At 34.8% G+C, this 27,962-nt stretch overlaps 1 protein-coding gene across 2 annotated transcripts; it reads right to left on the bottom strand.

Moving 5' to 3' along the window:
- Positions 1-14: 14 nt before the first annotated feature.
- Positions 15-27,914, bottom strand: cdc42 (cell division cycle 42). Of its 2 annotated transcripts, none has more exons than NM_200632.2 (6): positions 27,818-27,914; positions 13,027-13,169; positions 12,803-12,875; positions 12,326-12,435; positions 9,148-9,345; positions 15-1,405 (listed from the first exon to the last, which is right to left on the bottom strand). In NM_200632.2, exons 2-6 carry the CDS (start codon positions 13,129-13,131, stop codon positions 1,316-1,318), a joined length of 576 nt encoding a protein of 191 aa, NP_956926.1. In that variant the 5' UTR covers positions 13,132-13,169; positions 27,818-27,914; the 3' UTR covers positions 15-1,315. The 2 variants fall into 2 exon arrangements, with proteins under 2 accessions (NP_956926.1, NP_001018130.1); NM_001018120.2 differs by lacking the exon at positions 15-1,405 and adding an exon at positions 6,136-6,897.
- Between the last annotated feature and the right edge of the window lie 48 nt (positions 27,915-27,962).

The raw sequence follows: 27,962 nt of genomic DNA, 5'->3' as shown, positions 1-27,962 counted from the left end.
TGAGTGGAACATGATAAAGGCAATTAAGGTATAAGTTTAATATTTTTTCTCAAAATAATGCATATACAGTACAAAGGAAAGACTTCATACAGAGCATTTGGTGTTTCACCAAAACAAAAAAAACAAATAACTAGGGAGGGGGGAAAGACTGGAAATCAAACCAACTTTGATCCACCTGTGTTACAGTATGAAACTTGGTTCTGTTCAGGGTTTAAAGTCTGTAAGAGCAAGGTTATCTTGACTACAACTTTTTTACAAAAAAAAAAAAAACAACAACAACAACAACAACATACACACAGATGGATCAGAGATGTGCTGGAATCCAGCCCCAAAACAAAAGCAGTGAAATAAACATTCAAACAAAACAAAAAATTAGATAAAAACCAAAAATAAATCACAAAGAAACAACAGAAAACATTTGGTAAAATAAAAACAACTGGAGCCTACAACAACGTCTGTCAGCTTACATTATTATTCATTAATGATAACCTATTCAAAGGAACCTGGAGGCTTACCTACATGCATCACAAGTTCTGGAAAAAACAAACGCTTCCATGGTCCCGAGCGACGCATTAGAACACGCCACTTGTTCTGCTAACACTGTTAGAAAGTTCCCTGCTTGAGAGACCAAATTTTTCATATGAGGAGTCCAAAATTATGCACGGAAAACAACTGCAACCATTTACAGGGCTACTGTCTTGAATGCCTATCAAATGGGACAATTGGCAAAGAATAAAAGGAGCTATTTCTAAGCACTTCAGGTGATGATGTTCAACGGTGAAAGGGAGAGAGAGAGAGAGAGAGAAAGAGAGAGATTACAGCATACTTGCAAACACTTCTGGAAATATATTAATTCTATGCTTTTATTTCTTAGGCTAGTGAAGTGTCATTTCGAAGTGCCATTTTGAACGGCACACAATGGAAACTGATACAACCTGAAATCTACTTTAGAGACCGAGTGCGCCTGCAAACCATTACAACTGTGTGTATCTTTAACCCACTTAAACGTTCAAAACTCAGCTTGCAAACCAAGGCAGCATCTCTAATAAACGTCACCATGAAGTACAGAAGTAAAGCCCCTGGAATCAAAACTAGAAAAGGCCCTCTAGGTTTTAATATTAATGGGCATGTGGGTTGTGTGTTTGTGTGTGTATATATATGTGTATGGTGGGTAGTCTTTATATCTTTATTGCAGAGCAAATATTGAAAACTCACTTCTTTAACACATTGCTTTTTTTAGAGAGTGTAAAGCTGTGGACCAGCCTTAGCAGAGCAAAGAAGGAGGGAAGTGGGGGAGAGATGGGAAAGTGGACGCTCATAGCAGCACACATTTACGCTTCTTCTTGGGCTCTGGGGGCTCCAGGGCTGCCAAAATCGCCTCATCAAATACGTTCTTTAGGCCTTTCTGTGAACACAAAGCAGGGGAGAGATGGGCACTCAACATGAGTCAACACACAGACAAAGAAAAGAAGAAAAAAAATCAATGGGTGGGTAGGGAATAAAATTATTTAGGGTGCAGATGCAACATTTGAAGGACTTTGGGCATCTGAAAATGCAAAAAAAATAATAACAGCATCGTAGAAACAATATATGAGAAGCATAAATAAATGTAAAATGTGTAGGATGTGTATTTGCCATGAAGCTAAATTCACAGTGGAACCCAAAACACCAAATGGGAGTAATTTTAAGAGCACAAGAACCAATTAGGAAGTTTTAATAAAAAAGCCCACACTAAATTTGTTGATGTAATTTGTGCATTTTTTAAAGAAAATCTGCAATATGGTTATAAATGTCTTTTGAAATGGTGCAAAATAGTCACACTAATGGCAAATAAAACCATTATAAATATTAATATGTAAACAAAGATGCACAAACTCAAAGCATCTTCATGACGACCAATGAAAATAAAAGTTTGATTTAATTTTAATAAATTATATTCTATTGATAGACCTATTCCTACAGGATAGTACATTGTATTTAAGTAACAGTAATGTTAAGGCTACAAATTATAATAGTAATCTATATACAGTGCTCAATATATACGAGTACAGCCCATTTTGAAAATGAATATTTTTATCCATTTCTCAGTGAATATAGACAATGTATTTTGGTGCATTTGAACAAAACAGATTTATTAAACAGATATATTCATTAACTTATTAAATTCAAGCAAAATAATGCAAAAAAAATTACAACCTACAAAATTTCAACTAAATTTTTCTATTTTTTTTTTTTGCTTCTCTTGATTTTTCCATTTTTTAAATTTGTATTTTATATTTTTCTACACCATAAATTTGGCTGTACTAGTTTTTGGACTGTTATCTTAAGTTTTCTTGTTAGATTATCTCCAGATTTGGCTTCAGTACTGACTAATCTAATGTATATGCACAAATACAAAATTGTATAGCTTTCTATTAAAAATATGAATTTAAAAGAGATTTGTGAGGGGTGCAATTATATATGCTGAGCACTGTATAATTTAATAATAAATAATAATAATCATGCACTTATTGTGGTGTTTTAGAGTTGCAAAAAGAAAATACAAAATCTAATATTAAATACTAAACCTTCACATACTAAATCAATTATGCAAGTTTTAAAATTTTTAAGTTTTACATTTTTTAAATATATAAAATTTACGAATATAAATTATTCGACAAGCTTATTCAGCTTAGTCAGTAAAATAGTGCAGGAAAAAGATAACATGTAAAAAGTGAAACGAAAAATTCATATACGGCCCTATACTTAAAACAAAAATAATAAGCAACAAATAAGTAAATAAACAAAAAATAAAGTAAATTAACAAAAAATAAAAATAAACAATAAGTAAGTAAATAAACAAAAACAAATAAATAAAATAAATAAATACAAATTTAAACTAAACAAATAGTAAATAAGCAAATAAAAAAATAATAGAAATAAAATTATTAAATTAACAAAAAAAATTAAAATGTAAAATAAATAAATCAACAATAAGTAAATAAGCAAAAATAATAAAAGTAAATAAACAAAAAATTAAAAATAAAAATAAATAAATATTAAATAAGTAAATAAACAAAAAATACAACTAAATAAAACAAATAAATAAAATATATCTCAATACATTCATTCAAAAATGTTAGAATGTCTTATCAAATGGTTCATGATAGAGTTACACTATTTGTAGGTGACAGCTAATGTAATTAGCCAATGTAATTAAACATGTGGGATGTGTTGAATATTATGAACGTGGGATGTGTTGAATAACATGACTAACGACATTTCTGTGGACACAGATTGCATGTGGGCCTTCTAGTGATCGAAGTATAAATTTGGTTTGGTGAAACTCCATATATCCATACTTTAGCTCCATCTAAATAAGTAAACTTAAATCAACTCAAAAATCAGCCATGCTGAACAGGCATTAAAGCACAACACAAAGTGTCAAACAAGAAAGTGGAAGTGCAAGCAAACACAAGGCTCAGAGACCGAAGGGTTGGTGAGGTGAAGGGCTGGTCAAACAGAAACTCAAGCCTCTGGGTGAAATAAACACAGACGGAGACAAATGAACTTTGAGAGAATGAAGCCTGCAGTGTGGAAGTGCTGCAAGTCTGCCCTCACCTGGGCTTAATGAGCAAAAAACACTCCTTTGTGAAATTTCAGATCACATTTGTTTGTTGACAAGGTCAGGTGGTGGCTAAAGCACGGGGAAACACGTACAATAAGCTTTTCTGTGCGCTTGCCCAGATTAGGGCCGAGAAGGAACTGCTGGGTGCTTGGAAACAATAAGTATGACATTGTTCTCAAAAGACTCGTCTGAGATGTTATTGTCCAGTCCAGCGCTGTTAGCATGTCTCAAACGAAGGCTGTGACAAGACCCCACTGTGTCAGCCATAATGACAAGGATTTATTTGGAAACGGCTCGTGGAAGGTAGATGTGGATTGTGCTTTGTGCTAAAAGAATTGTAAGTCATGTACAATGTAGGGCTGCACATTATATCGTATTAGCATCGATATCACAATGTATGAATCTGCATAGTCATCACGATTATTGTTGAGCAGGTACAACAGTTCAGAACACACAAGAATTTTGGAGTCAATACATTTTAACCATAATAAATGCAAGTGTATCTGTTGTTTGTGTGTGTGTGTGTGCAGGGGTGCAACTACACATTTACTGAGGGGTATGCGGGTTCAAATTTTGTGTGATCCCTCTTATTTTATAGTAATTAATTAATAATAAATGAAGACAAATTTTCAGATTAATCTTATAACTTTTGACATTATGTATGATTTGACAGTTTATTTTGATAAAAACAAAAGCAAATCTAAACAGTTACATCTACATGAACACTTTCGGCTGTGGGACTGCATGTTATTGTGTTTAATGATTTTGAATTAAACAATAACAATATTATATTCGTTTAAAATTCAAAATAATGTTTTTTTACCAAAACATATTTATTTATTTTTATTATTTGAAACTTTTAATAAGGATAATTTTAAAAAATAGTTTTGGCACAACGGACCCCCCCATGTGTGGCGCCCCTATGCGCCGCATATACTGCATACCCCCTTGTTGCGCCACTGTGTGTGTGTGTGTGTGTGTGTGTGTGTGTGTGTGTGTGTAAGACCTGTGTAAACATTTAACGCATTTGGGCTATACATTTGTAGCTTTAAAAAAAGATTAATTACATTTAATTATTTATACAATTATTTATTATTTCCATTTCTGAATGCTGTTAGACTCCTACATTCGTATATTTGCTCTACTACTACTATTCATTATGCTTGTAATTTGTTCATTAATAGTTTATGCAGATGCACACTCCCCTACAAAATCCCCTACACCCTAATAAAATGGGAATGGCTGGTGATATGAACGTCCTGTTTGTGGCACACTAGTATATGTGAGGGGGCAAACTTTTCAAGATGAGTGGTGTCCATGGTGGAAAGAGGGTCATTTGACACATCAAACTTATAGGGAATTTCACAAGAAAAACAATTTTGTGCTTGGGTTTAACGTAGCTTTATTATTTCATGAGTTATTTACAAGTTTCTGACCACTTATGAAATGTGTTCAGTGTGCTGCCCATTGTGTTGGATGGTCAATGCAATCTTCTTCTCACACTCTTCACACACTGATAGCAACACAGCAGGAGAAATGCCAGCACAGGCTTCCAGTATCTGTAGTTTCAGGTGCTGCACAACTTTTATATTTACACCATAGACAATTGCCTTCAGATGACCCCAAAGATTAAAGTCCAAGGGGGTCAGATCGGGAGACCTTGGGGGCCATTTAACTGGCCCACGAAGACCAATCCACTTTTCAGGAAACCGTTCATCTAGGAATGCTCGGACTTAAACACCCATAATGTGGTGGTGCACCATCTTGCTGGTAAAACTGAGGGATCGTGCCAGCTTCAGTGCATAAAGAGGGAAACACATCATAATGTAGCAATGTCAAATATCCAGTGTCCTTGAGGTTTCTATTGATGAAGAATAGCCCCACTATCTTTATTGTCTACGATAAGAAATTACAAGATGTGCAGCACCTGAAACTACTCATACTGGAAGCCTGTGCTGGCATTTCTCCTACGTGTTGCTATCAGTGTGTGAAGAGTGTGAGAAGAGGATTGCATTGACAATATAACACAATGGGCAGCACATTGAACACATTTTATAAGTGGTCAGAAACTTGTAAATAACTCATGAAAGAATAAAGTTACGTTAAAACCAAGCACACCATTGTTTTTCTTGGGAAATTCCCAATAAGTTTAATGTGTCAAATGACCCTCTTCCTATTGAAAAAAACAAAAGTTGGATCCAAGATGGCCGACTTCATAATGGTCACCACACATCTTGAAAATACCCTAACATATACTAATGTGCCACAAACGGGACGTTAATATCACCACCCAATCCTATTTTATTAAGGTGTATTAATATAAATGGCCCACCCTGTAAAATGATTATTTCTTTCACCAATAGAGCTATTCAAATCTTGTGTACAATACAAATCGCAGAAAATCTAAACATCGCAATGTAAGTTTTCCGATATCGTGCAGCCCTAGTTCAAACCTCCTATACACACCCCATTCATTGTTTGGTTTAAAAACACAAACGCATAATAAGTAACCAGAGAGACGCATTAAGTAATGGCAATTGCAACTGTCCTTTATTAATGGCACAAATCATTTTTCACAGGATTATATTAAGCCATTTAAACTCTCAAGACGTTGTATGGATAAGAATGGCACCAAATTGCAAACCGTAGCCATACATTAATAAGTTTAGAATTAATTTTATGATACAACTGCCGAAGTACAAAATAAACACACTGACATAAGGAAAGAAGATTTTTAGAAATGTAAATAAACCGAGCAGCAAATGAACTCAACTATTTTACCTTGGTCTGCTCTTAAATAACAGTAAGACGAAATAAAGTCCAAAGCAACATAATAGCACTTAAAGCAAAAAAAACAAAACTATATATGCAATCCTTAATTGTAAACTTCCACATGTTTTATTTTGAAACTCAAAGTGCACCCAATAGCAATAATAAAAATAATCTGCAGAATGGAGACGAACAGAACTCCCAAGAGCTGGGTTTAACTTTAACAGTCTCCAAACACGACAAAAAGTAAAAAAAGAAAACCAGCAAAAGCAAATCCTTTAGTATTTGTGAAACAAGATACACATGTATGACGTCACTTATAAGATCGGGAAACTTGTCTTTTCTGTGGAGCAAGAGGTAACTAAAGGAAGCAGCAAACATCTGGGGAAGTGTGGGGAGTTAGAAAGAGAGAGAAAGAGAGAGAGAGAGGTTTAAAATATACAGCACTTCCGTTTTCGCTGCGTTTCAGGAGGTTCGAGGGCAGCTAGGATAGCTTCATCAAATACATTCTTCAGACCTCGCTATGAACACAGAAGGGAAGGGAAACAGAATAAAGCACCAATGTTAGCAGTTACAGAAATCAGAAGAGAAACAGAGAAGAAGAAGAGGTGAGATATAGAGAGGAACTAGCATTCAAAAAAGCACAGCAGCTAAAGTGAGGAAGAGAGAAGCTGCTTGTAGAAGAGCTTGTTACACATAAAGATAAACTAGCAGCTATTTTTACAGGCCTAAAAACACTAACAATTACATGGATTAATACAAAGGAGTGGGAAATTAAAATAAAATACACAAAATAATAAAATAACCTTCAAAAATACACAAAATAATAAAATAACCTTCAAAAATACACAAAATAACCTTCAAAACATAGGATGCCGACTTCGCATTTATTGTGATCCAAAATCAGTTGACTATTTTTCCTACTAAAAAGTAAATCCTGTCAAACTTAAAGACAACATTAAATTGCAGTAACATGAGCTTGGGTTGTCAAGACACTGGAATTCGGTACTAATTAACACTGAAATTTTAAAATTTAATCCATTTCCCGCTAATGTTTGAGCGCTCTTAAACCAGGGTTCAAACACAGTTTTACAAAAAAAAAATTCCAAGTCAATTTTCATGTCCTAATGTTTCATGTAATGTCTACATATGCATAGTAAATCATAAGAACGTTTAAATTTATTACAGCATATCATAAAAACATGCTAAATTTCCATTTTTTTGTAACTATGTAATATCTATATAAAATAGATGGTGCTTACTCGGCACTAATAATGTGAAAGCATGTAAGAAAAGTATAAACTAACCTCCATTCCAATATACAGATATTTGTCAAACTAATTTTAGATGTTAATAGTTTGCAAAACTAGCAATAGTAGGTAAAACTACTATTATGAAGCCATGATTACACTGCACTTTCCGCTCCACAGACTTCCGGTAAATCAGAAACGCAAGCACATGTTTCGCATTTCACTGCATTCGAAAATTCAAGCTTGGTGAATTCTTACCTGCGAAATCACATCAGGTGAGACAATAGAAGATAGTTTAAAATGAGAAACTTAAAATATGGAGCAATCGCTGACTTTTATTAGAGTCTAATCATATTGTTTAACCCCACCCCTTTTCTCAGCGCCGTACAGACAGAATTTTGCAAGCACAAGCTCTAGTGTGACCGCAGCTTATGACTAAATGTAATTTCCATGACTTTTCCAAAACCTTGTGGGTTTTTCTGTTTTTCCAAAACTTTTCCAGGCCTGGAAAATGCCATGTCATAATTCCATGACTTTAAACAGTAATAACATAATTCCATGACTTTAAAAACAGTGGTGAGTTCGGTGAACTGATGAACTTCACGGCCAAACACAATGGCAAATCAGCAGTGTTTAAGAACATGCTTAAGAGTGCGCAAATGTTCGCGGGACATGGACGTTTTCAGTACTGGTTGATACCGAATTCCAGTATTGTGACAACCCTAACATGAACTAAATATTAATTCTTGTACAAATACATTGAATCCCGACATCCTGAAACTATGTTGACACTGCTGACACTCTGGATATGCCATTTCATGTAGTCTTTTTCATACAAATAACTCCATAAAGCAACACTTACCCATACAATACTTGCATACTGTGATTTTTAAAGGCCCCAATATATTCAAGAGAAGCATTTTCAACAAGTTTAGGCCAAAAATTTGTTTGGAGTTCATTTCAGGAGCTTAAAACCAGTCAGTTTAGTCATTTATTAAATTTTTGAGGGGCAAGTGCATGGTAAAAATGTAAAAATTAATTATAGGAAAGTTTGCTAACAGTATACCACATATTTAGATTTTTTTAACCCCAACCGAAAAAGAACAATGCTGTGAGTATATCGGAGCCTTATTATAAAGATATCAATAGACATTAGTATAGATGGCTAATAACAGATCAACCCCTGATCATAAAACCAAACCAAAGATAAATCCTCAAAAGACTTTGATATGATTTCAAAATCAAAAAGTCACCAATGTCTCTGAGCCTCTTGACCACTTTCTTGTTCCACTTTCTTGTTAAAGACTTTGATTCAACAATCAGCTACGTCAAATCATAAACACTATATGATCCGTACACTTCTAACCAAAGAGAATTATTCAGAAGGTTAAAAACCTGGGAGAACACAATCTAACTGAAGACATTCTAGAATGATAAATGACCAACTAGAGAGGCAGTTTCTGTTTGTAATGTGGATGATATATGTCCATGAACATTATGATATCATGTCACCCCACTCACCTGCGTCAGAGCGGAGCATTCCACGTATTTGACAGCCTTCAGATCGCGGGCCAGCTTCTCTGCCGTCTCTGGAGTGATGGGTTTCTGTTTGTTCTTGGCAAGCTTTTCGATAGTAGAAGGATCATCTCTCAGATCAATCTGCGTCCCCACCAGCAGGAAAGGGGTCTTTGGACAGTGGTGGGTGATCTCGGGTACCCACTGAAAAACAAAATCCAAATGATCAAACTATTTTTCCCTCAATTTACGTAGGCAATTTGCAGGGCCAGACAGAGTATGTGGACTTTTTATTGATTCATTCAGTTATTTTAGTTATTTCTGCTAAAAATTTTGTGGGGAAAAAAATCTAAAAAAAAAAATAAATAAATAAAAAAAAACATAATAATACAAAACATAATAAAAAATAAAATACAATCAAAATATAATTAGAACCAACTGTTTGTTAAACAAAAACTACAGAAGGTCTCATAAAATACAACCACTAAAAGACAGAAAATATTACATTACAAATTGCATCGTACATGATTTATCTAAACATCTACATATTATTCAATAACATGATAATAATGTACACACATTTACACAAGTAAATAATTATAAAGTTGGGCTCAAACGTCTTTGAAGATTTGAGGTCTGTGAAGATTTCTTCCCATGCAGATTCAGTGTTGACCTAGTAATTTGTCTTATGCTGTATTCGCAGCAGACGCGACACGCACAAATAAATTTCGCTATTCGCGCATAAATAGACGCGTGAACATTTGAGTTTACTCACTTTATTCACACGTCAAATCTGCTTCATACGCGTGTCAAATTCACTTCACAATAGATGCCGAATCATGCCATGAGCAGGGCTTCTGTCTGCCTGGTCACTGTAGCTACGTTGCTAAATGGCTAACATGGATTGCATTGAGAGAATGACTGTCACGCATCAATCGAGCAAAACACTCAACTCACACCGCTTTGCGCGAATCAAACGAAAGTATCACGCAGCAGGATGTCTATTTGCGCCTTTGCATCAACTTAACATGTAAATCCCTCGGGCTTGACGCTTTTCCCCCGTTTGGTGTAAACGCAGCATTATTGTACTATCTGACCAATATACAGACTCAATATTAAAGGGATAGTTCACTCAAAAAATGCTCTCTATTTACTTATTCTTAAATGCTTCCATACCTTTATGAATGACTTTATTCTATTGAATATTAAAGAAGATATTTTGAAGAAAGCTGAAAATCTGTATCCATTGACTTCCAACGCATTTAATGTTCCTACTATGGAAGTCAATGGTTTCAGCTTCCTTCAAAATATCTTTTTTTGTCTGTTCAACATAGGTAAAGAAGTCAAACAGGTTTGAAATAGGCATGAGATGATAATAGATTGTAAGGTTTACCGTGGTTTGAAAACCACAATAATTTTCAGTTATACCATTTCAAGGTATATGTTAATTGGTGTTTTATTGACAATGATTATTTCATTTTATTTATTTTGGGCAACAGCATCAAAAGACCTTTCACATCGAAAGCTACTGGTCAGCCACAATACAGCAGATATCTGAAAAACAAAACACTTATACACCGACATCATATAGACCAACTGAACAGTGCAGTGGCTTATTTATATACACTAGGGATGTAACGGTATCAGAATTTCACGGTTCGGTAATACCTCGGTATGAATGTCACGGTACGGTATTTATTGAATCATTTACAGGAAAAAAAAAAACTTTTGAAAATTCTCCAAAAAAGTGCCAAAAGTGTCAATGACATACAAATTAGCCATCTATCTGTAAGCTTTGAAACACTAACTTCAATTTTAATAACAAAAAATTATTAAACCATGTAAAAAAATTAAGTTTCAATTTAGTATTGTTGAAAACTCATCACATTCAACATTTAATCACTCACTCACTTAGATAGAGATGGGTTTAAAGGAAAATTATCATATAATTATAATCTGGTAAAAGCTGGTATCTCTGGGTATTTACAATGTCCCCTGCAACAGAAAAAAAAACCTCTCATTTGGGACTGAGGTTTCTGGGACAAGAGAGATATGACTTGGCCCAGGTTGACAGCAGTGGGTAACGTTGTGCATTGTCTTTCCCCCACTTGAGAAGACAAACCATGAGTGAGATAGAGATCTCTTTGCGGTACAAGTCAATGTCTGCATCAATCTGAACAGTGTGCTGTGTTTCTGCAGTCCCCATGACTGTTATTAGTCGTATTCCCCAACTTGCAGGCACGTGCACACATAGGGCTCAACCTGTGCAGTGCGCATGCCCTTTTTAGTCTTGGATAGAAAAATGCCCTTCCAAAACGATCAAAAGTGCCCCCGCGACGCGACACAACCTCCGTCCAATCCAGCCCTTCAGTAGGCGCGCGACAACACCTCTCTTGAATATGCGCGCTCAACCCCCCCTCGGCGCTTTACAATACGCGCGCCACAACACAGCTGATCAGAACGCGCGCGACAGCACCGCTATTCAGCACGTGCGCGGTGACAACACACGCTTTAGGTTCGATCATTTCCATCTTTTTTTCATCTCCGCTACTAGCAGCACACTCCATTTCCGCATTACTGGATCTGTAGCGACAACAGACCGCAAAGGATTATGGCCACGCCTGGGCTGATGGGAAATGTAGTTTTAGCTACGTCCCGTTCGCTTCATTCGCCTGAGCAAATTTTCTCAGAAGACTTATAGTTTTACCGAGTCATGCGACTTCGGTAATATCGAAAAAAATTAATATTGCGGTATGACGGTATTTACAATACCGTTACATCCCTAATATACACAGAAAATAATATATCCAAAGATGACTTATTCATTTGTAGTTATTTTTAAAACTAACAAAGCCAGCAGAATTCAATTATTTATTTTTATTATTTAGCCTGATATGTTTACTATTGCAAAATATTATAAACATTTCTTTAAATAAAATATAATGTGTCCAATGGGAAAAAAAGTTGATGTTTTTTCAGAATTTCATATATTCCATGCCTAGTTTAAAACGATGATAACTGTCAGTATTGAGTGAACTATCCCTTCAAGAGACAAATTTGCAGGGGGATCATTTTGCATGTAAACCCAGAAACATGATACACAAAAAAAAAAAAAGAAAAAAAAAAAAAAGAGCACAGAGACCAAAATGCATCATCCTGGCTGGTGTGAAGGATTCAAGCTCACCTTTTCTTTGACGTTTTCAAATGAAGAAGGTGAAACAACTGAGAAACAGACTAAGAAGACATCTGTCTGAGGGTAACTCAGGGGTCGTAATCTATCGTAATCTTCCTGACCTGGAGAGAAAGATGGAAATAAAAGCAGAAATTAAAGCACCTAAGAATGCATTTTCTATCCAGAACAACCAATGGACATCATTCAGCCAAGGCACATGCACAGTTAAAGACTCTGGGTCCCACAAATCCTCCAAAAAAGCAGTTCCAAGCTCAACCACCCTCCACAGGAATGTGTGGAATTCTCCAAAGCTCCTGAGGTCTAATTTCTACAACAATGACGATGGTGAATGTTTTTCTTTCCCATCAGCATATGAACTCCACCCTCACTTACAGAAAGACTTAAAAGCCTGAAAATTCCCTTCTATCCAACATATTTCGATTAAAGCTTAATGATGAAAGCTAATTAAAAGAGATATTTATACAGTACCTGCAGTATCAAACAGCCCCAGGGTGTACGGCTCACCACCAATCATAACCGTAACTGCATAGTTATCAAAGACCTGGAAGAGAAGCGAATACTGTAACCATTGTTTTCCTACAACAAATGAATTACAGCCACTGGAATAAAGCAGGAAATTTGACCAAAACGAGACAGGTCATGGCATGACTTTATGTAAGAGAATGCGAAATGAACCGGAAAGCTGTACTCACCGTTGGTACATATTCGGAGGGGAATTTATTAGTTGTATAGGAGATTAATAGACAGGTTTTACCCACTGCACCATCACCAACAACGACGCACTTGATCGTCTGCATAGCTGTGCTTTTATAAATCCACTGCTCTCATTCAAGATCTGCAAAGAAAAACAAGAGCGTTCACACAGGAGAAACATTACTCGTTCATAGCTGGCTCTTCGGTCTCAAGTTCAAAAGGTGTAAATAGACCCACTATAACACGTGGCATTACACAACACCTCCATGTCCACTACTGTCATGTGTGTGTGTGTGTGTGTGGAGCAACAGTGTACAGGACAAACACCGGAGGAAAGCAATAATAACGTGGCTCAAAAATAGATGGACTAAATGTCCATATTTAGTTTTAAAACAATGAATTAATACAGATTTTAAAATAAAACAATTCTCCTAAATATATTAAGAAACTGTCAACTTGGGCTGGTTTTGATTTAACTCAAGTTGAAGTTTAAATCGATTTATTCGAATGAAAATTGTTTTTCACCCTAATACACGACGCTCCCTAACACGGTCCCATTGTTCCCCCCCGATTTGCCATAGAAACACTCAAACAACATGGCAGCGTCAGCGAGCAAATAAGAACTCGGAGAAATGCTGCGCTCTTTGAAATAACATGGGTGCACAAACACACCCGCCAAAAAAATCTACATAATTCAGGCTCTCATTCACACATTCACAATCAAACACGCATTTAAAACTGCACGCCACACATTGTATTTCTCATGATAAGAAGTAAATGGATATGACAATTCAAGGAGAAGATGCGCATATGCGAAGAATAGGCATGGGCTGGTATAATAACCTTGGATAAGAAAAATAATCACAGTTTCACGGTATTGTAATTACTGCTCTAAAATACGTACTTTTTAAATGCCTTTGTAAAAAAAAAAAACTACCTTTCCCTCTATTGAACGCAATTATATTTTAGACCAGTAACTTTTGATGTAGAAGTTCTTTTTCTGCTGAAGATATTGTTGCCCTAAAAACTAAATGAAATAGTTGCGAAAAACAAGAGAAAAATTATTTACATATACCTTGGGAACGGTATAACAGAAAACTTTGGCAGTTTTAAAACCTTAAATTTTTCAAACAGTAGTATACCTTGAAACTGGTTATCGACCCATGCCTAGAAAGGAACTGTTACCAATCTAATGTTGAAATCTAACGTTGCTGTTTCCAGAAAAATTACATGACCCTGCCGCGAAGACGTTAACTGTAAACATTAACACCGACAAAACTCGCTCAGTGCACTACTAATCTACCATATGCAATGACCCCACGCAAATAAAAGCAATGAAATGCAACCCGCGAGCCTAATAAGTAATTTATATGAACTGATATAACACAAAATACAACTAAAACGCTCATTAAAAAAACTAATGAAATAATCTTGAAAAAGGTCCCTTTTTAAGCACTCATTATGAGTTCACCTTCACTGTATTTGTATAAAATAGTTCAATTTAGATTATTATTATTATTATAAATGTCTTGTATGCAATTATAAATAGACTTTGTTAAATTTGAAGACAGATTTTTTTTCTTTAGCATTTTTATGTTCTATAATTAATTATAATTATGATGAGGTTATACATGTTAATAACCTTCAACTCAATTTAGTACATTTATTATTTTTTTTGTGGAAAAAAAAAATCAGGGATGTTTTATAGACCATATCGTCCAGCCCTACTGTCAACCTAGAAATCTAATCTCTATTGAATTTAAAAACATCTTTACTTACACAAATGGCAGAAAGGTGACATTAAGGAAAGGGATCTTGAAATGTCACAAAAAAGTCTCACTTAAAAATCAGCGTCAACGTTTCCCATTAACTTTGAATGGGTGACGTCAAGTGTAGCTGAACTGAATTGTGGCGCCACTTCAGTGGCATTGCTCGCTGCAGAAGTTGGGGATTTTTTAATTTTTCAAACGTCAATAGAAGCATCAGGCAATCAGATTGCTTTATGCAAACACCCTTGCTCAGTGGTCAATTGTGGAATAATTTAATTGGCTAACATTGCTATGAAGATCGCGTCAGCCCCATGCACTCGATCAAGCATTGACGCTGAAGTCCCGTGAGAATGCATGGTAAGAATTAAAGGCTATAGAGTACAAGTCATATTTGAAAGCTATTTGTATGGCTTCCAGAGTCCAGCAGAGCTAAAGTCTTCTCTACTGTATGTTCTGAACTGACCATAGGATCTAAATCAATGTTTCCTCCACCACAAAACAAATATACAGCACAACTAGCATTGACTGATTTACTGCCAACTGCGACTTTTAATGAAATGCTAGTTGCAAGTTGGGGAAGTCAGAGTCATGATTGATTGTAAATCAACAAAGTGCAGTTAAAAATTTCACAAACCCTAGCTGCAATGAAGAAATAAAATCTTATGATCTGTAATCATATCGTCTACATTTGCCAGTGTTATACAAAAACAGTCTGTATAAAGAATCTCAGAGTGAAGTTTCTCACATTAGCTTTCACTGAACAGTTCTCCACGTTACACAAAATGCACTGTTAGTCTGCATGCAAGTATAAAACACCCACTTTAGAAACAGTGACAAGCCTGGCTTCAACTAACACAAAATGTGAAAAATTAATCTGTCCCCGTTTGCTCCTGGGGTAACAAAGAATAAGTCATATTCAAATCACTTTCACACCCTTCAATGTCTCACAGACAGTTACATTAATAGTAATGAATTTCCTTTATTAGTCTGTGATATGATGGGGTCATAATATGGGGCATCCATGCAAATGTTGTTCAATCCCCACAACGTAGTTTTCCTTAAATGCATAATAAATATTTAATAGAGTGGGTTGAAACAACTGAACCTTGAAACTTAGCAGATTTAAAGCCCAGTGCACATTACTACATTGGAAATGGCACAATTTAAAGGTTGAGCATTTTGTCTATTACCGAGCTCTGACTCAGTGGTGCAATGACAAGATGTTTCTCCTTCAGCACTGCTGTGCAAAACTGACAATATGATGTACATTCTCACACTTGCTGACTTGCTGTCATTTTTATACAGAAAGTCATAAAAAAACAGGCACAATATAACGCTTAGGGAGCAACTTGGTCTATTGTTATTTTTAATGTGTACAAGTGCATCTCTAAGGGGAAATCTTCAGGAAAGTATCAAATGTTTTCCTCTTTTCCAAAAATAACCTAATAGCTGCAAATCTATTCTGAATGCTGTGAGAATTAGGTTTGGTAAGAGATATCTGTGCTGTTTTCAAAATCAACCTTTAAAACATTTAAATCAAAGAAAAAATCGTGTCTGGCTTGATCACTTCAATATCTCACATCGCAATGCTTAAGAATATTTGGAAGAGAACAACTTGACTACCTCTGACAGTGGTCACGAGTAGAAAAGAGCATTTCAGAAGCAGTTTTTGTGTGTATTGATGAAAACAAATCTTATGGCCTGTTGTAAAAGGACCATATTTTCATTCTTCCTTGATTACACAAATAGACCTTGTGCTGTATAAGTGTTTGAGAGGTATATTAATAATTCAAAAAGGATTAATACAACTGCCAATATCTTTTTTTTACAAATAATTATAAAAAATAACTTAATATTACTTCACCTGCATATTTTATTGATACAAAAATAATCCTCCTTCTAATAACAGTAAGAACAACCCAACTGAACACTAAACTTTCTAACAACTTATTCTAAATATATTATTATTATTATTATTATTATTATTACTACTACTACTACTGTTTTACCCCCCAAATTTATAATAATAAAAAATAATAACAAAAATTAAAATAATAGTAATAATAATAAAAGCTGGACTTTTTATTTTAATTATAAATACAGTTAAAGTCAGAATTAATTGCCCCCTTTTTTCTTTTTTAAATATTGCCCAAATCATATTTAACAGAGCAAGGAAATTTTCACAGTATGTCTGATAATATTTTTTCTTCTGGAGACGGTCTTATTTGTTTTATTTCGGCTAGAGAAAAAGCAGTTTTTAATTTTTTAAACACCATTTTAACCAAACCAAATTTGAGCTCAAAACTGAAGGCTAGTGCACACCGGGATGATCTTCACTCACACTTATCAGTGTTTTGAGCCATTTTTCACCATTCATAAATACTAAAGTGATTCTCACTGACAATGAGCAAAGTGAAAGTGCAAAATCACTCCCTGATGTCAGATGCAACTTAAGTGAAATGTAACTCACCATCAAATATTATTTGATCTGTAATAACTGCTTCTTGGAAAAATGTTTGCTACAAAAATTTACCATACAGAGCTTTATGGTCAGACACCAATGAAACAAGCAGCTCCATATACATCTTGCCTCGACACATCTTTTTTGTCGTTAGGAATGTGTGTTCATCTAGCCCATTTAGTTCTTGAGCCCCACCAAGTCATGTTTACTGTAACTTCAGCAGCTTCAGGCACATGAAAAAAAGCATTATTTATGATACATTTTGTAAATATTTTTTGGAAGTTTTTCACCTCTAATGGAGAGTGTAGACAAGAAAGCATTGTGAGCAGAGAAAGGGGAACATTATCATTAAAGGATCTCGAGCTGGAAATCAAACTCTGGTCCCTGTGACAGGGCTAGAAATTAACTTTTTTACTTGGTAGCACCGGTGCTCCCAACTTAAAATATTTAGGAGCACCAAAATAAATTTAGGAGCAGCAGAAAAAATTTAGGAGCACCCGCCAAAACTGAATGAGCACCGCTGCAAATTGCTTTTTAAAGGATTTATTGTGTTTTAAAACAACATCAATAGGACTGACAAAAAACAGAAACAACTATCTAACTAATGCTGCGAAGACATTGATATTTGTGTGCAATAATTCCAAAATGAATGTCTAATAATTAGGCTATAGAATATTAATGATGATGAAAATGACAATAATAATAACAATGAATTACATCTCTCATTATGATACAGCCTTGAATGTGCATGAATGTAGGTTATCTGCTATAAAAAGTCTGTTACTTTATGGAAATAATTGTATAGTTTGCATCAGACAAAAATGAAGCATTGCAGTAGGAAATATTGATTTTGTACTGCTGTTTTTATATGCATGTCAATTTAATAAATAATATTTCTGCTACAAAACAAACAAAAGATTATAATAAATCATTCAATTCAATGATGAAAGCTGCAAAGCAGTCATCAGTAAATAAATAAAAAATAAAAATAATATACACCTCAAAAAAGAATAGACAAAAGAAAGAAAGTCTCACTTCTATCACTCTTTAAAAGTTTTGGTTTCAGTTTGTGTCAATTTAAAGGTTCAGTCTTTTGTCTTTTCATGTTTGTGGAAAAGCTGGCGAGTTAGCCGACCCAATTTATGAGCAGGCAGCGCAAGATTCTTGCGAATACCACCGGCGTAATACCGCTGTTTGTTATGAGACGCAGTTTCAGTGTAAACTTAGTAAAGGCGAGCTGCTTTGGCGATGATATGTACAGTATTAGATTTGACTTTTAGCGGACATTTGCGCTGAACACGCAGTGAATGCGACGCATCGAGATTCGGGCACCTTCTCCAAGAAGCGCGTACTCGATTGATCTCAGCTGGCGGATCATTATTCACCACGTGACGTGTCATGATCGCTCTCATCTGCACCTCAATTTTAGGTGGGGTTTGCAAACCTGTGTGCTTTAAGTTTTTACTCTTCAGCCGTTTGCATTTCCCGTGGTCATAAAAGCTCCTTCCCTGTCATCTGACAGCGGAATAGCTTGAGTGAATGACAGCTAATATGAACCAATATAGCGGCAGGGAAGAGCGATTCAGCACGTTTTTACAAAAAATCAAAACAGGTCGCACTACAACCATTATCCGCAGTCGCACTAATGCGGCCAAATATATTATGAGGTCGCATAGATTAATTTTCGGGCGCATATGCGACCAAAATGATCGCAATTTCGAGCCCTGCTGTGAGCACCTCAGTGGCACATATCGACGCACTCACCACTAGACTATTGGCACGTTTTGCACATTAAGGCTGATTTGAGCCACTTGTACAGTAAGGTAGCAGTACAGGTATACGTGTTAATAAAACACCCATGAATAAACTCGACACTGAGGCCCCGTTTTAAATTGAAAACGCATAAGTTTTGCTACGGTTACGCCATCCGTCCACACTACGCTGGAGTTTTCGAGCGCCGAAAACAGAGCGTTTTGGAAACGCTGAAGAGGCCGTTTTCATTCTAAAACGCTGCTACTCCGTCTCAGTGTGGATGGGGGAAAACGGAGACATCTGAAAATGGAGGCGAGGCTGCAAACATTCGCCTACCTGATTGGGGCTTTTCCTCAATATTAAGTAGCCAACACACAGTTCAGTCTCGTATCCTCTCCTTGTAAGTACAGACTTTGCAGGTTTGATATGGAAAACAAACTCCAGAGAAAACGTCAGGGAAATCTTCAAAGAGAACAGTGTACTTTATAACCTCATTCACATCCCCCTGGCTACATTGTTTAACTTTCTCAACAATAAAAATGAAAACACGATTTAAGGAACTGCCTATTTTTATTTGATATTAATTTACAGACAGCAGAAATGTTGAGGCGTCGTGCTGCATATATGAGCGTCATCTTCACTGCGTGGATATTTATAACACGACAGAGCCTATAACAACTGCCTCCTTTCATTTTCATTGAAAATATGAAACAAACCCTCTCTTTTGCTGAATATCAGTTTTAATAATCAATAATGGCCATTATAAAAGTATAACCTACAATAAGTTTATACATTAAAAAATATAAAGGCAAGCAATCAGTCAATATACAGAATGTACATGGTTACATTAACTTATCTTTGCCCTCAGCCAAAACACGTTACCTGAGAACAAGAAATGGATTCAAAAGACCAAAGTCGAGGATTATGTCATTAGCTAAAGCCAAAAAGATGAATGAAATATCACGATTAACAAATATAGTGAGATTAGATCCAGTGGGAGATGCTTGATGAGCAGTCCGACGAGCACAGCTCTCATCTGGCTAGATTTGCTACAGCGCATGCCAGAGTGTGTGTGTGTGTGGTCACGTGATGTGCATTTCAGTCGTTTTAGTGTAGACGGAGAGCTGTTCAGAAACGCTGGGTGACACGCGGATCGTTTTCATTCTAAAACGCCGTTTTAAAACTAAAACGCACTAGTGTAAACGGGGCCTGAGGAAGCTAGAAACTCCACAGACAGCTGGTGTTTTGGAAGTGTTATTGTAGAGAAACAGAATGCTGAAATATAAATGCATGTACCGTTAATTATGGCGATCACTCGACGCTAAAGTATAATTCAGACTTTAGTGTAAACACTCACATTTGAACCCACTGTGTGGTCATGAGGTGTTAAACATTGGTGTGAGGAAAAATCTTCCCAGTGTGCTTGAGAAGTCAAGTTGTATTTAATCATAAAACTGGCCAAAGAATTAATAAAGGTCTTAAAATCACACTGACTCTACAACACAAATTAAATAAATAAACACTCATACTAATACAACATACAGGCAGAATTTTGTCTGATGCGAATATTATAAAATCTTTCAAAATTTCATTACTGATCCATTTTAAATTTAAAACATTCAAATTTCCCCCTCTCTGACGGGTCATTCAGCTCGGCCACTCTGATTGTGAGTCACTGCGGCTTTAAACACGAGCATAACGTCATTGGTTTCAGCACATCTCTCACAGCGGGTCAGTGTGCTAAAACACTCTCCACACAGCACAGACTCCAAGCATGCGGACAGGACACACCAAGTCAGAAAATAATACGGCAACATCCCTTTCCCTTGGTGTGTGGAGGGGAAACGAGGGACTAAAGCACAAGACTGAAAGAAGCACTTCCTGCCGTCTGCGCAGCAGCTAAGCCTCTGCAGAGCTCTGCAGCAGTAAGCGGGTGAGCCTTCGAGCTCACAGATGGTCAGGACGAGGAGATGGAAGCCCATCCCGGCTGTTTCCTTCCGCAATCTGAGGAAACATGGCCTGACCTCAATCTACCATCAGTGGAAAACCCACAATCAAAGAACAGGGACCTGGCGGGGTCTGTCACCATCAATCTGTCCAACACACACTAATATCAAAAACGTTAATAGATAAAGCACCTCCAAGTTATATCGTTTTTTGAGGTTTGTCACAACTGCTTTAAACTTAAAAACAACGTGTTATGCAGTTGAAGTCAGATTTATTAGCCCCCCTCAATTATTAGCCCCCAATTTTTGTTTAACAGTGTTTAAATGTGGTTTTTTTTTTTCAACGCATTTCTAAACAAAATAGTTTTAATAACATATTTCTTTTATCCTTGCCATGGTGACGGTACATAATACTTTACTAGATATTTTTCAAGATACTAGTATTCAGCTTAAAGTGACATTTAAAGGCTTAAGTAGGTTCATTAGGCAAGTTCGAGTAATTATGCAAGTCATTGTATAATGATGGTTTGTTCTGTAGACAAAATCAAAGACATACTGTATAGCGGCCTAATAATGTTTACCTTAAAATGGTTTTTAAAAAATTAAAAACTGCTTTTATTCTAGCCAAAATAAAATAAAGACTTTCTACAAAAATATTACAAGAAATATTGTGAAAATATCTTGCTCTGTTAAACATCATTTTGGAAATATTAAAAAATATATTCACAGGAGGGCTAATAATTGTGAATTCAACTGTATGTTTATTTTATAGAAGCACTGGCATCCAAGGCAATGCATTTCCAACGAAGACAAACGAGATTGCACAGTTATATACAGGAAATAACTGTATTAGGGCCAATCATCAGTTTACCTCAAGCAATAGACTGCTCAAAGCATTATAATCCAGACTCATGCACATACCCAGACAGTAAATCCCTGCTCTTTAAAACCAGGGTACATTTGGACAAGCCTGTGCTTTGAATTAGTCTCAACTCTAATTCCCATTCCTCCCCCAAATCCAGATTTCTGGATATTTAGAGTGGAAATACACATTTTCAGCTATTAATACGACTATGAAATCATACAATTATTAAAAATGCTGTAGGTATATGGTAGAGCTGCACAATATATCGTTTTACATCGATATCACAGAGTGATCATTCGCAATAGTCATATTGCAGAATATGCAAGGTTGAGTTTATATCACAATTTATCACTCACCTGGTTTTGTGATTCTATAACGACTTTAAAAGTATTCAGGCATTAAAAAAATGATAATTTGTGACCTTAACTATGATTAATTTATGATCATTTAATTAATGATAAATTATTTTTTATCGTTCAATCATGGTACTTAAATACTGTTCGACTCGAGAATCGATAAAACACAATTTCAATAGTATATTTTTCTTGATTGTATTTATAGACAGTTATGCATTAAACTTTAGGGCTTAGTGGCCACATACGTGGACAGCACATTTTACCTCTTAAGTGGCTATTAAAAATACTTTGAATGTTTTATATTTTGTTACAGACAGTAGCTATGTTTCCATTCAAAAAATGCGAATGAACTGAGCAAAACGGGATTATCGCATGAAAGATGTGAATAAAGCAGCGTTTCCATCCAACGACTCAAAGCGAACAAAATGGTCACTTCCTAATTAACTGGCGGCAAATATCAACAGTAAAAACTGGATTTGCTGCAGTAGGAGAAGCTGCATCAATCTTTTCATTAATAATATAATTACACTAATACTTAAACGGTAAGGCATTTTAGAATGACCAAAACAACAGTTCAGATTGTTTACAGTGTGCTCAGCCTGCTGGTTTGTCCATTCACACACATTTTTATCATCGAATGATCTCTTATAACAAAATCACATGACCTTTTTTAATGCAGATGCTGGAGTTTGAGCGGTAAAAGCGTTTCCATCATAGTTTATGCGCATCTTTTTTTATTGAATAAAAAGTTTATGCTACTCTATTATTGGCATATGTTTTTTATGCTCATTTTCAAAATTTATGAGCATCACTGCGTTTCCATCAAACGTTTTTTTTATGCGCATATGAAAAATGCGCATAAAAATAGGTGGATGGAAACATAGCCAGTGTCATCCTGCAACTGTTTTGCAGCATATGAAATGTCCCAAACACTATTTGTAACAGTCCAAAATGGGTAAAAAATGTTGTTTTTACTCTCTGATAGTGAAAACATGTTAAAAAAGTTGTTTACGTTATATCTGCATTAAAAAAACTATCAGGAAAAAGTGTTTATGTAAATTCAGACCACGAGTCCACATATATGGACATAATTTTTCTCTAAAAGTACATCATATCAATTGATGATACTTAGGTTATTCTAACTAGGTTCCAATAAATAGCAAAGAGAAATAGAAAATACACAATAAAAAAAACACCTTGGGCCTTAAGAGGTTAAAATACTCACACCACATGCAAATAGTACAGACAACGACGAAAATGTGTCAGAGGATCACATAAAGTTTATAGATTGTTTATTAGATTTTATGGAGCTGCACACCCACTGCAGAATCATCCCAACCGATCTAACATTATAAGTTTGTATTCATATCGCAATGTATATGGCAAAATAAATATTGCAATGTTAGATTTTTCCAATATCGTGCAGATTTAGTATATGACGTGAAGTACAAATGTAGCATTTTACACTGACAATATCTATACGGGTCATTAAATGCTGTGTTCCTAACATTAATATTATTAATGAACATTTATTTATTACACATTATTTATCACATAATCATCACTATCATGGTAAAGTAATTAATTTTGATTAATTAAATAATATGAATTAAAATCATATTATTCTTTTTCCATCTCATGAAATATTTATTGAATAGTAGGACTGTACAATATTGGAAAAATATGACATTGCGATAATTTGTTTTACTTCGATATATATTGCGATATGAATAGAATTTCACCAGATGATTTGAAAAGCTTTATTTGGGAAGATTTCGTTCATTTAAATCGACTGGGATGGTCAAGTCCTTTTCTATGCAGTGAATAATTATAATAAATGACTACAGAATAGACATGAAACAATAACTGTTTTCAAGGTATCCCGCAGTTTGAAAAAAAATCAAGGTTCTAAAACCGTCAAAAATTTCTGCAATACCATTCCTAAGGCATGTGTACGATTTTTTATTGACTTTTTTGTTTTGTTTTTTATGGTGTTTTATCTTCAGCAGAAAAAAATCTTCTAAGATGCCGTTGTAAATTGTAAAAAAAAAGAAGACAGCAGAAGTCATTTGAATGATTTAGCCTGACATGTTTATTGTTCTAAAATATTTTAAATGTTTAAAAGTACCGAGACATTTAAAAATAGAGCAGTAATCACAATACAGTGATGCCCTGAAACCACAAAATTTTTATCCAAGGTTATCATACCATCAGAATCTTATACCAGCCCATGTCTTCTACAGAAATTAATAAACAAACTGTGCTTTATGGTTTTCTGTGGAGCCTAACAGTATTCAAGTACAAAAATCCTCAAATGTAAAATAACATGGTCATCATTGTATAAACAATTTTTAAAAAATATCTTTAAATCTTTAATAAATAATCTAATCCTGCGATGTGACTATTGCAGATACACACAATGCAATATCGATGCTTAAACGATATATTGTTCAGCCATATTAAATAGTGAGCAATTCCAGCGTTATGGATGTGACATTTGCGTATAGAAAGCGTATGTTAACATTATATTGAAACGTTTGTTTATATTTTCCAGGACAACTGACCATTGAGTTAAGGGACCAGAAAAATATTGATTTGTAAACATGTTTTGTACTTTAAATGTGGAAAATAAACATGCGTTATAGATGTGACAAAAAAAGGTCTGCGGGTTTATACACCATACTTTGTAGAAATTCTTTGAATTAAACTGCACAACCCAAAAGAAACAATGACAATCAAAATTATAAGAGTCGGCTCACTATAGAACAAAAATTATTGGTTTTATTTAATTTAATATTTTCACATTTATAAGGAAAAAGTGTCGTTATGAATATGACATCTCCGTTATGGATGTGACAAATGTGAAATTGCCACTTGTGTGACTTTGGTAAATCAAATATAATAGTTTGAAAACACTGACAGATGCATTTTTGAGGATTTCTAAAATACTATAAAACACTTGCTTACACAAAAAACCCATAAACGGTTTCCGTAATTAAATGAAAAGTCAATTTTTGGTTGACATTTGCACGGAATTGCTCAGTACATCAATTACATAAGTGCACATAAATGACAATATTCAAAGAAAATTATGAAATATTTGTTAACTTATGCTAAGAAAACATAACATTTTTATACATAAAGCAAAAGATCAACACTGCTTTATGATGTGAACAGTATCAAAATGAATTTTTTGGAGCAAATAAAAGCCCATAAACTAAATATAGAAGCTGTTTTAAATCCACTTCTGACACTAAGATTTGCAACAGAAACGCTCTATTAATAATATTCTGCAATAAATGCACAACGATTTAAATATTTGAGCCAAGCTGCGAGAATGAAAGGCTGTTATGCAAAACCATGAGTTATGATTCACACTTTGGATTAATCAAATTCAACAGTTATCAGTTGCTATTATTTAAAGACCCACAAGATCGTGCGAATATCAGTAAGAATATGTATGTGAATATCAGATTAAACGTCTACTCGGTTTTAGCAGCACTTGTCCATTCTTCTCAGTCCTGCCTTCTTCCTGTGATAGTTTAACGATGCATTTGTGGCAGGAAAAGCATTTTCTTAATGACCAGACGTGAAAAAGAACTTGTTGCAAAACACAAAGTGATGCAAGTAAAAATTTATGCTGTGTCCTTCTCTATCTAACAGAGAGGGAGGGAGGGATGCTTTAGTAACCGACATCATTTCATCAACAAGCAGAAATCAATCAAAAACCACCATGGATGCAAACATCCACCATTAGTGCTTTTCTTTGAATTTTAACAACCTGAAACCTGCAGACAAGCCAATAACAGTTCTGAAGACACACGGACTATAGAATCTGTGAATGTGTGAGAGAAAGACAGAGACATCGCTGACACAAATGAGGTTTGGCCACAGAAAACAATAGTCAACAAGTATAATTGATACAAATACAACAACAGAGGTAAAGTTGGTTTTATATTCGGATATTCAGTCAATCTTCTTAATATAATAATTTTAGAAAAGTATTATTTGCAAATACTAAATAGGGAAATCATATAAGCAGCAAATGACTATCAAAGTACATTGCTAACAGTGAATTAGATAGTGTTAATGTTGTTTTGAAGTCATACTTGCATGCTATTTCAGACTCAGTATTCAACATAGATAGGTAAACAATATAAAGAGACTGCTAAATGAATGAATGTGTGAATATTAAACCAACTTTACCTCTATTACAACAAAAAAATCTGATAAACCAGTCTAACTAACTATGAATTTAATGATGAAGCCTATACAGCCAACATAATAACAATAATAGTAATAATGATGATAACAATAAGATGCATATATGATTAATATATTTATAATAAGAATAAAAAAAACTATATATTTTTGGAATTTTATTTAAAATGGTTTAAAAATTGACAATAACTTCAGCTAAAACTTTTTGAAATGTAGCATTTTACATGAACAATATTGATAATAATAATAAAAACATTTAATAATTACACATTATTTAATTAGCACAAAATCATCACTATTTATAGTTAAAGTAATTAATCTGTAAATGGAATATAAAATGTAATCTACATTCAACTTTTTCCATCTGATGAAATATTTATTGAATATTAAATCAATTAGAGATAAATGCAAGTGTAAATAAAAGGCAACGTTCAAATAAAAATATGAAATGTTTGTTAATTAGTATATAGATTTGTTCATTATGCTGTTGAAAATATTAAATTATAAAACATGAGGTGAAAGATCAATATTGCTTTATGATGTGAAGAGTATCAAAATGGATTTTTTTATTAATTAAAAGCCCATAAACAAACAACATAATAATTTTTATCAATTTATTAAAACATTTATGACAATAACTTTAACAAAAAAACGACTTCAGATAGCTAGATAGATAGCTAGATAGATGGCTAGATAGATAGATAGATAGATAGATAGATAGATAGATAGATAGATAGATAGATAGAGAGTGGGAGAAATTAAAATGGCTGAAGTTTGCTAAATGATGCTGAGACCATAACACAATCCTTATATGTCATGCATATTAAACCAACACAACCCAACTAGACTGGAAGCAAAATAATGAAATATAAATTAATGCAGCACATTTCCATTTTCAATGATGCTGTGCAATGTAAACTGAAGGCCACCAAAACACAGATCAGCTGAGCAAACAAGCACTGCACAATCCCAGCACACAACCAGGAAAAACCAATCTGATTCTAATACAAATCAGCTACTTTACAATACGCTGATTAGCAAATATAAATAAATTATGACAACTACCCGTCGTCAACAGGCGATTGAAACGGATGACAGACTGAATGTCAGAAACGGTATTCTATGCAACGTTGGCATAATTTAAACTAAGAACAGACACTAAATATGTAATACTGTTGCATGATAACACTTGTAAATCTATCAGTGGTAAAAATCTGACCGGTTCTCCTCAGCGGCAGCTAGCCGCCTGTGCTAACTGCCCTCTGGTGCAGTTTTACACGTTTGCTTCGTTAAATGCTCATTTTAAAAATATCAATTCATATTGTACATATTCACAACTCGATTCCGCACTGGGTCAAGCGTTGATGTTGGTTATAAAAAGAGAAATGGGGTAAATATTTTGCGCGTCATTGGCACTTACCGTATCCTTTCTGTTTGTTTCTCTGCGCCGGGCGTTGGCAGGTCCGCGCGCTTGGGGTTTCCAGAACTGAAGAGCAGGGGCGAGCCGCGCGCTGCGTCACTCCATCACACTTCATTACAACTCAGAAACTACAGGATTAACCTTA

Source organism: Danio rerio, chromosome 11 (assembly GCF_049306965.1).
Source record: "Danio rerio strain Tuebingen ecotype United States chromosome 11, GRCz12tu, whole genome shotgun sequence".
NCBI lineage: Eukaryota > Metazoa > Chordata > Actinopteri > Cypriniformes > Danionidae > Danio > Danio rerio.
The sequence above is the reverse complement of the archived record's forward strand: the minus strand, read 5'-3'. Positions and strand labels throughout refer to the sequence as shown.

Bases quoted from the DNA above. Each gene is read 5' to 3' on its own strand.
- cdc42 (NM_200632.2), bottom strand. From the start codon at position 13,131: ATGCAGACGATCAAGTGCGTCGTTGTTGGTGATGGTGCAGTGGGTAAA. The intron at 12,436-12,802 runs GTACTGTATAAA...CTTTCTCTCCAG, and splicing joins GGGGCTGTTTGATACTGCAG to GTCAGGAAGATTACGATAGA. The intron at 9,346-12,325 runs GTGAGCTTGAAT...TTTGTTTTTCAG, and splicing joins TTGAAAACGTCAAAGAAAAG to TGGGTACCCGAGATCACCCA.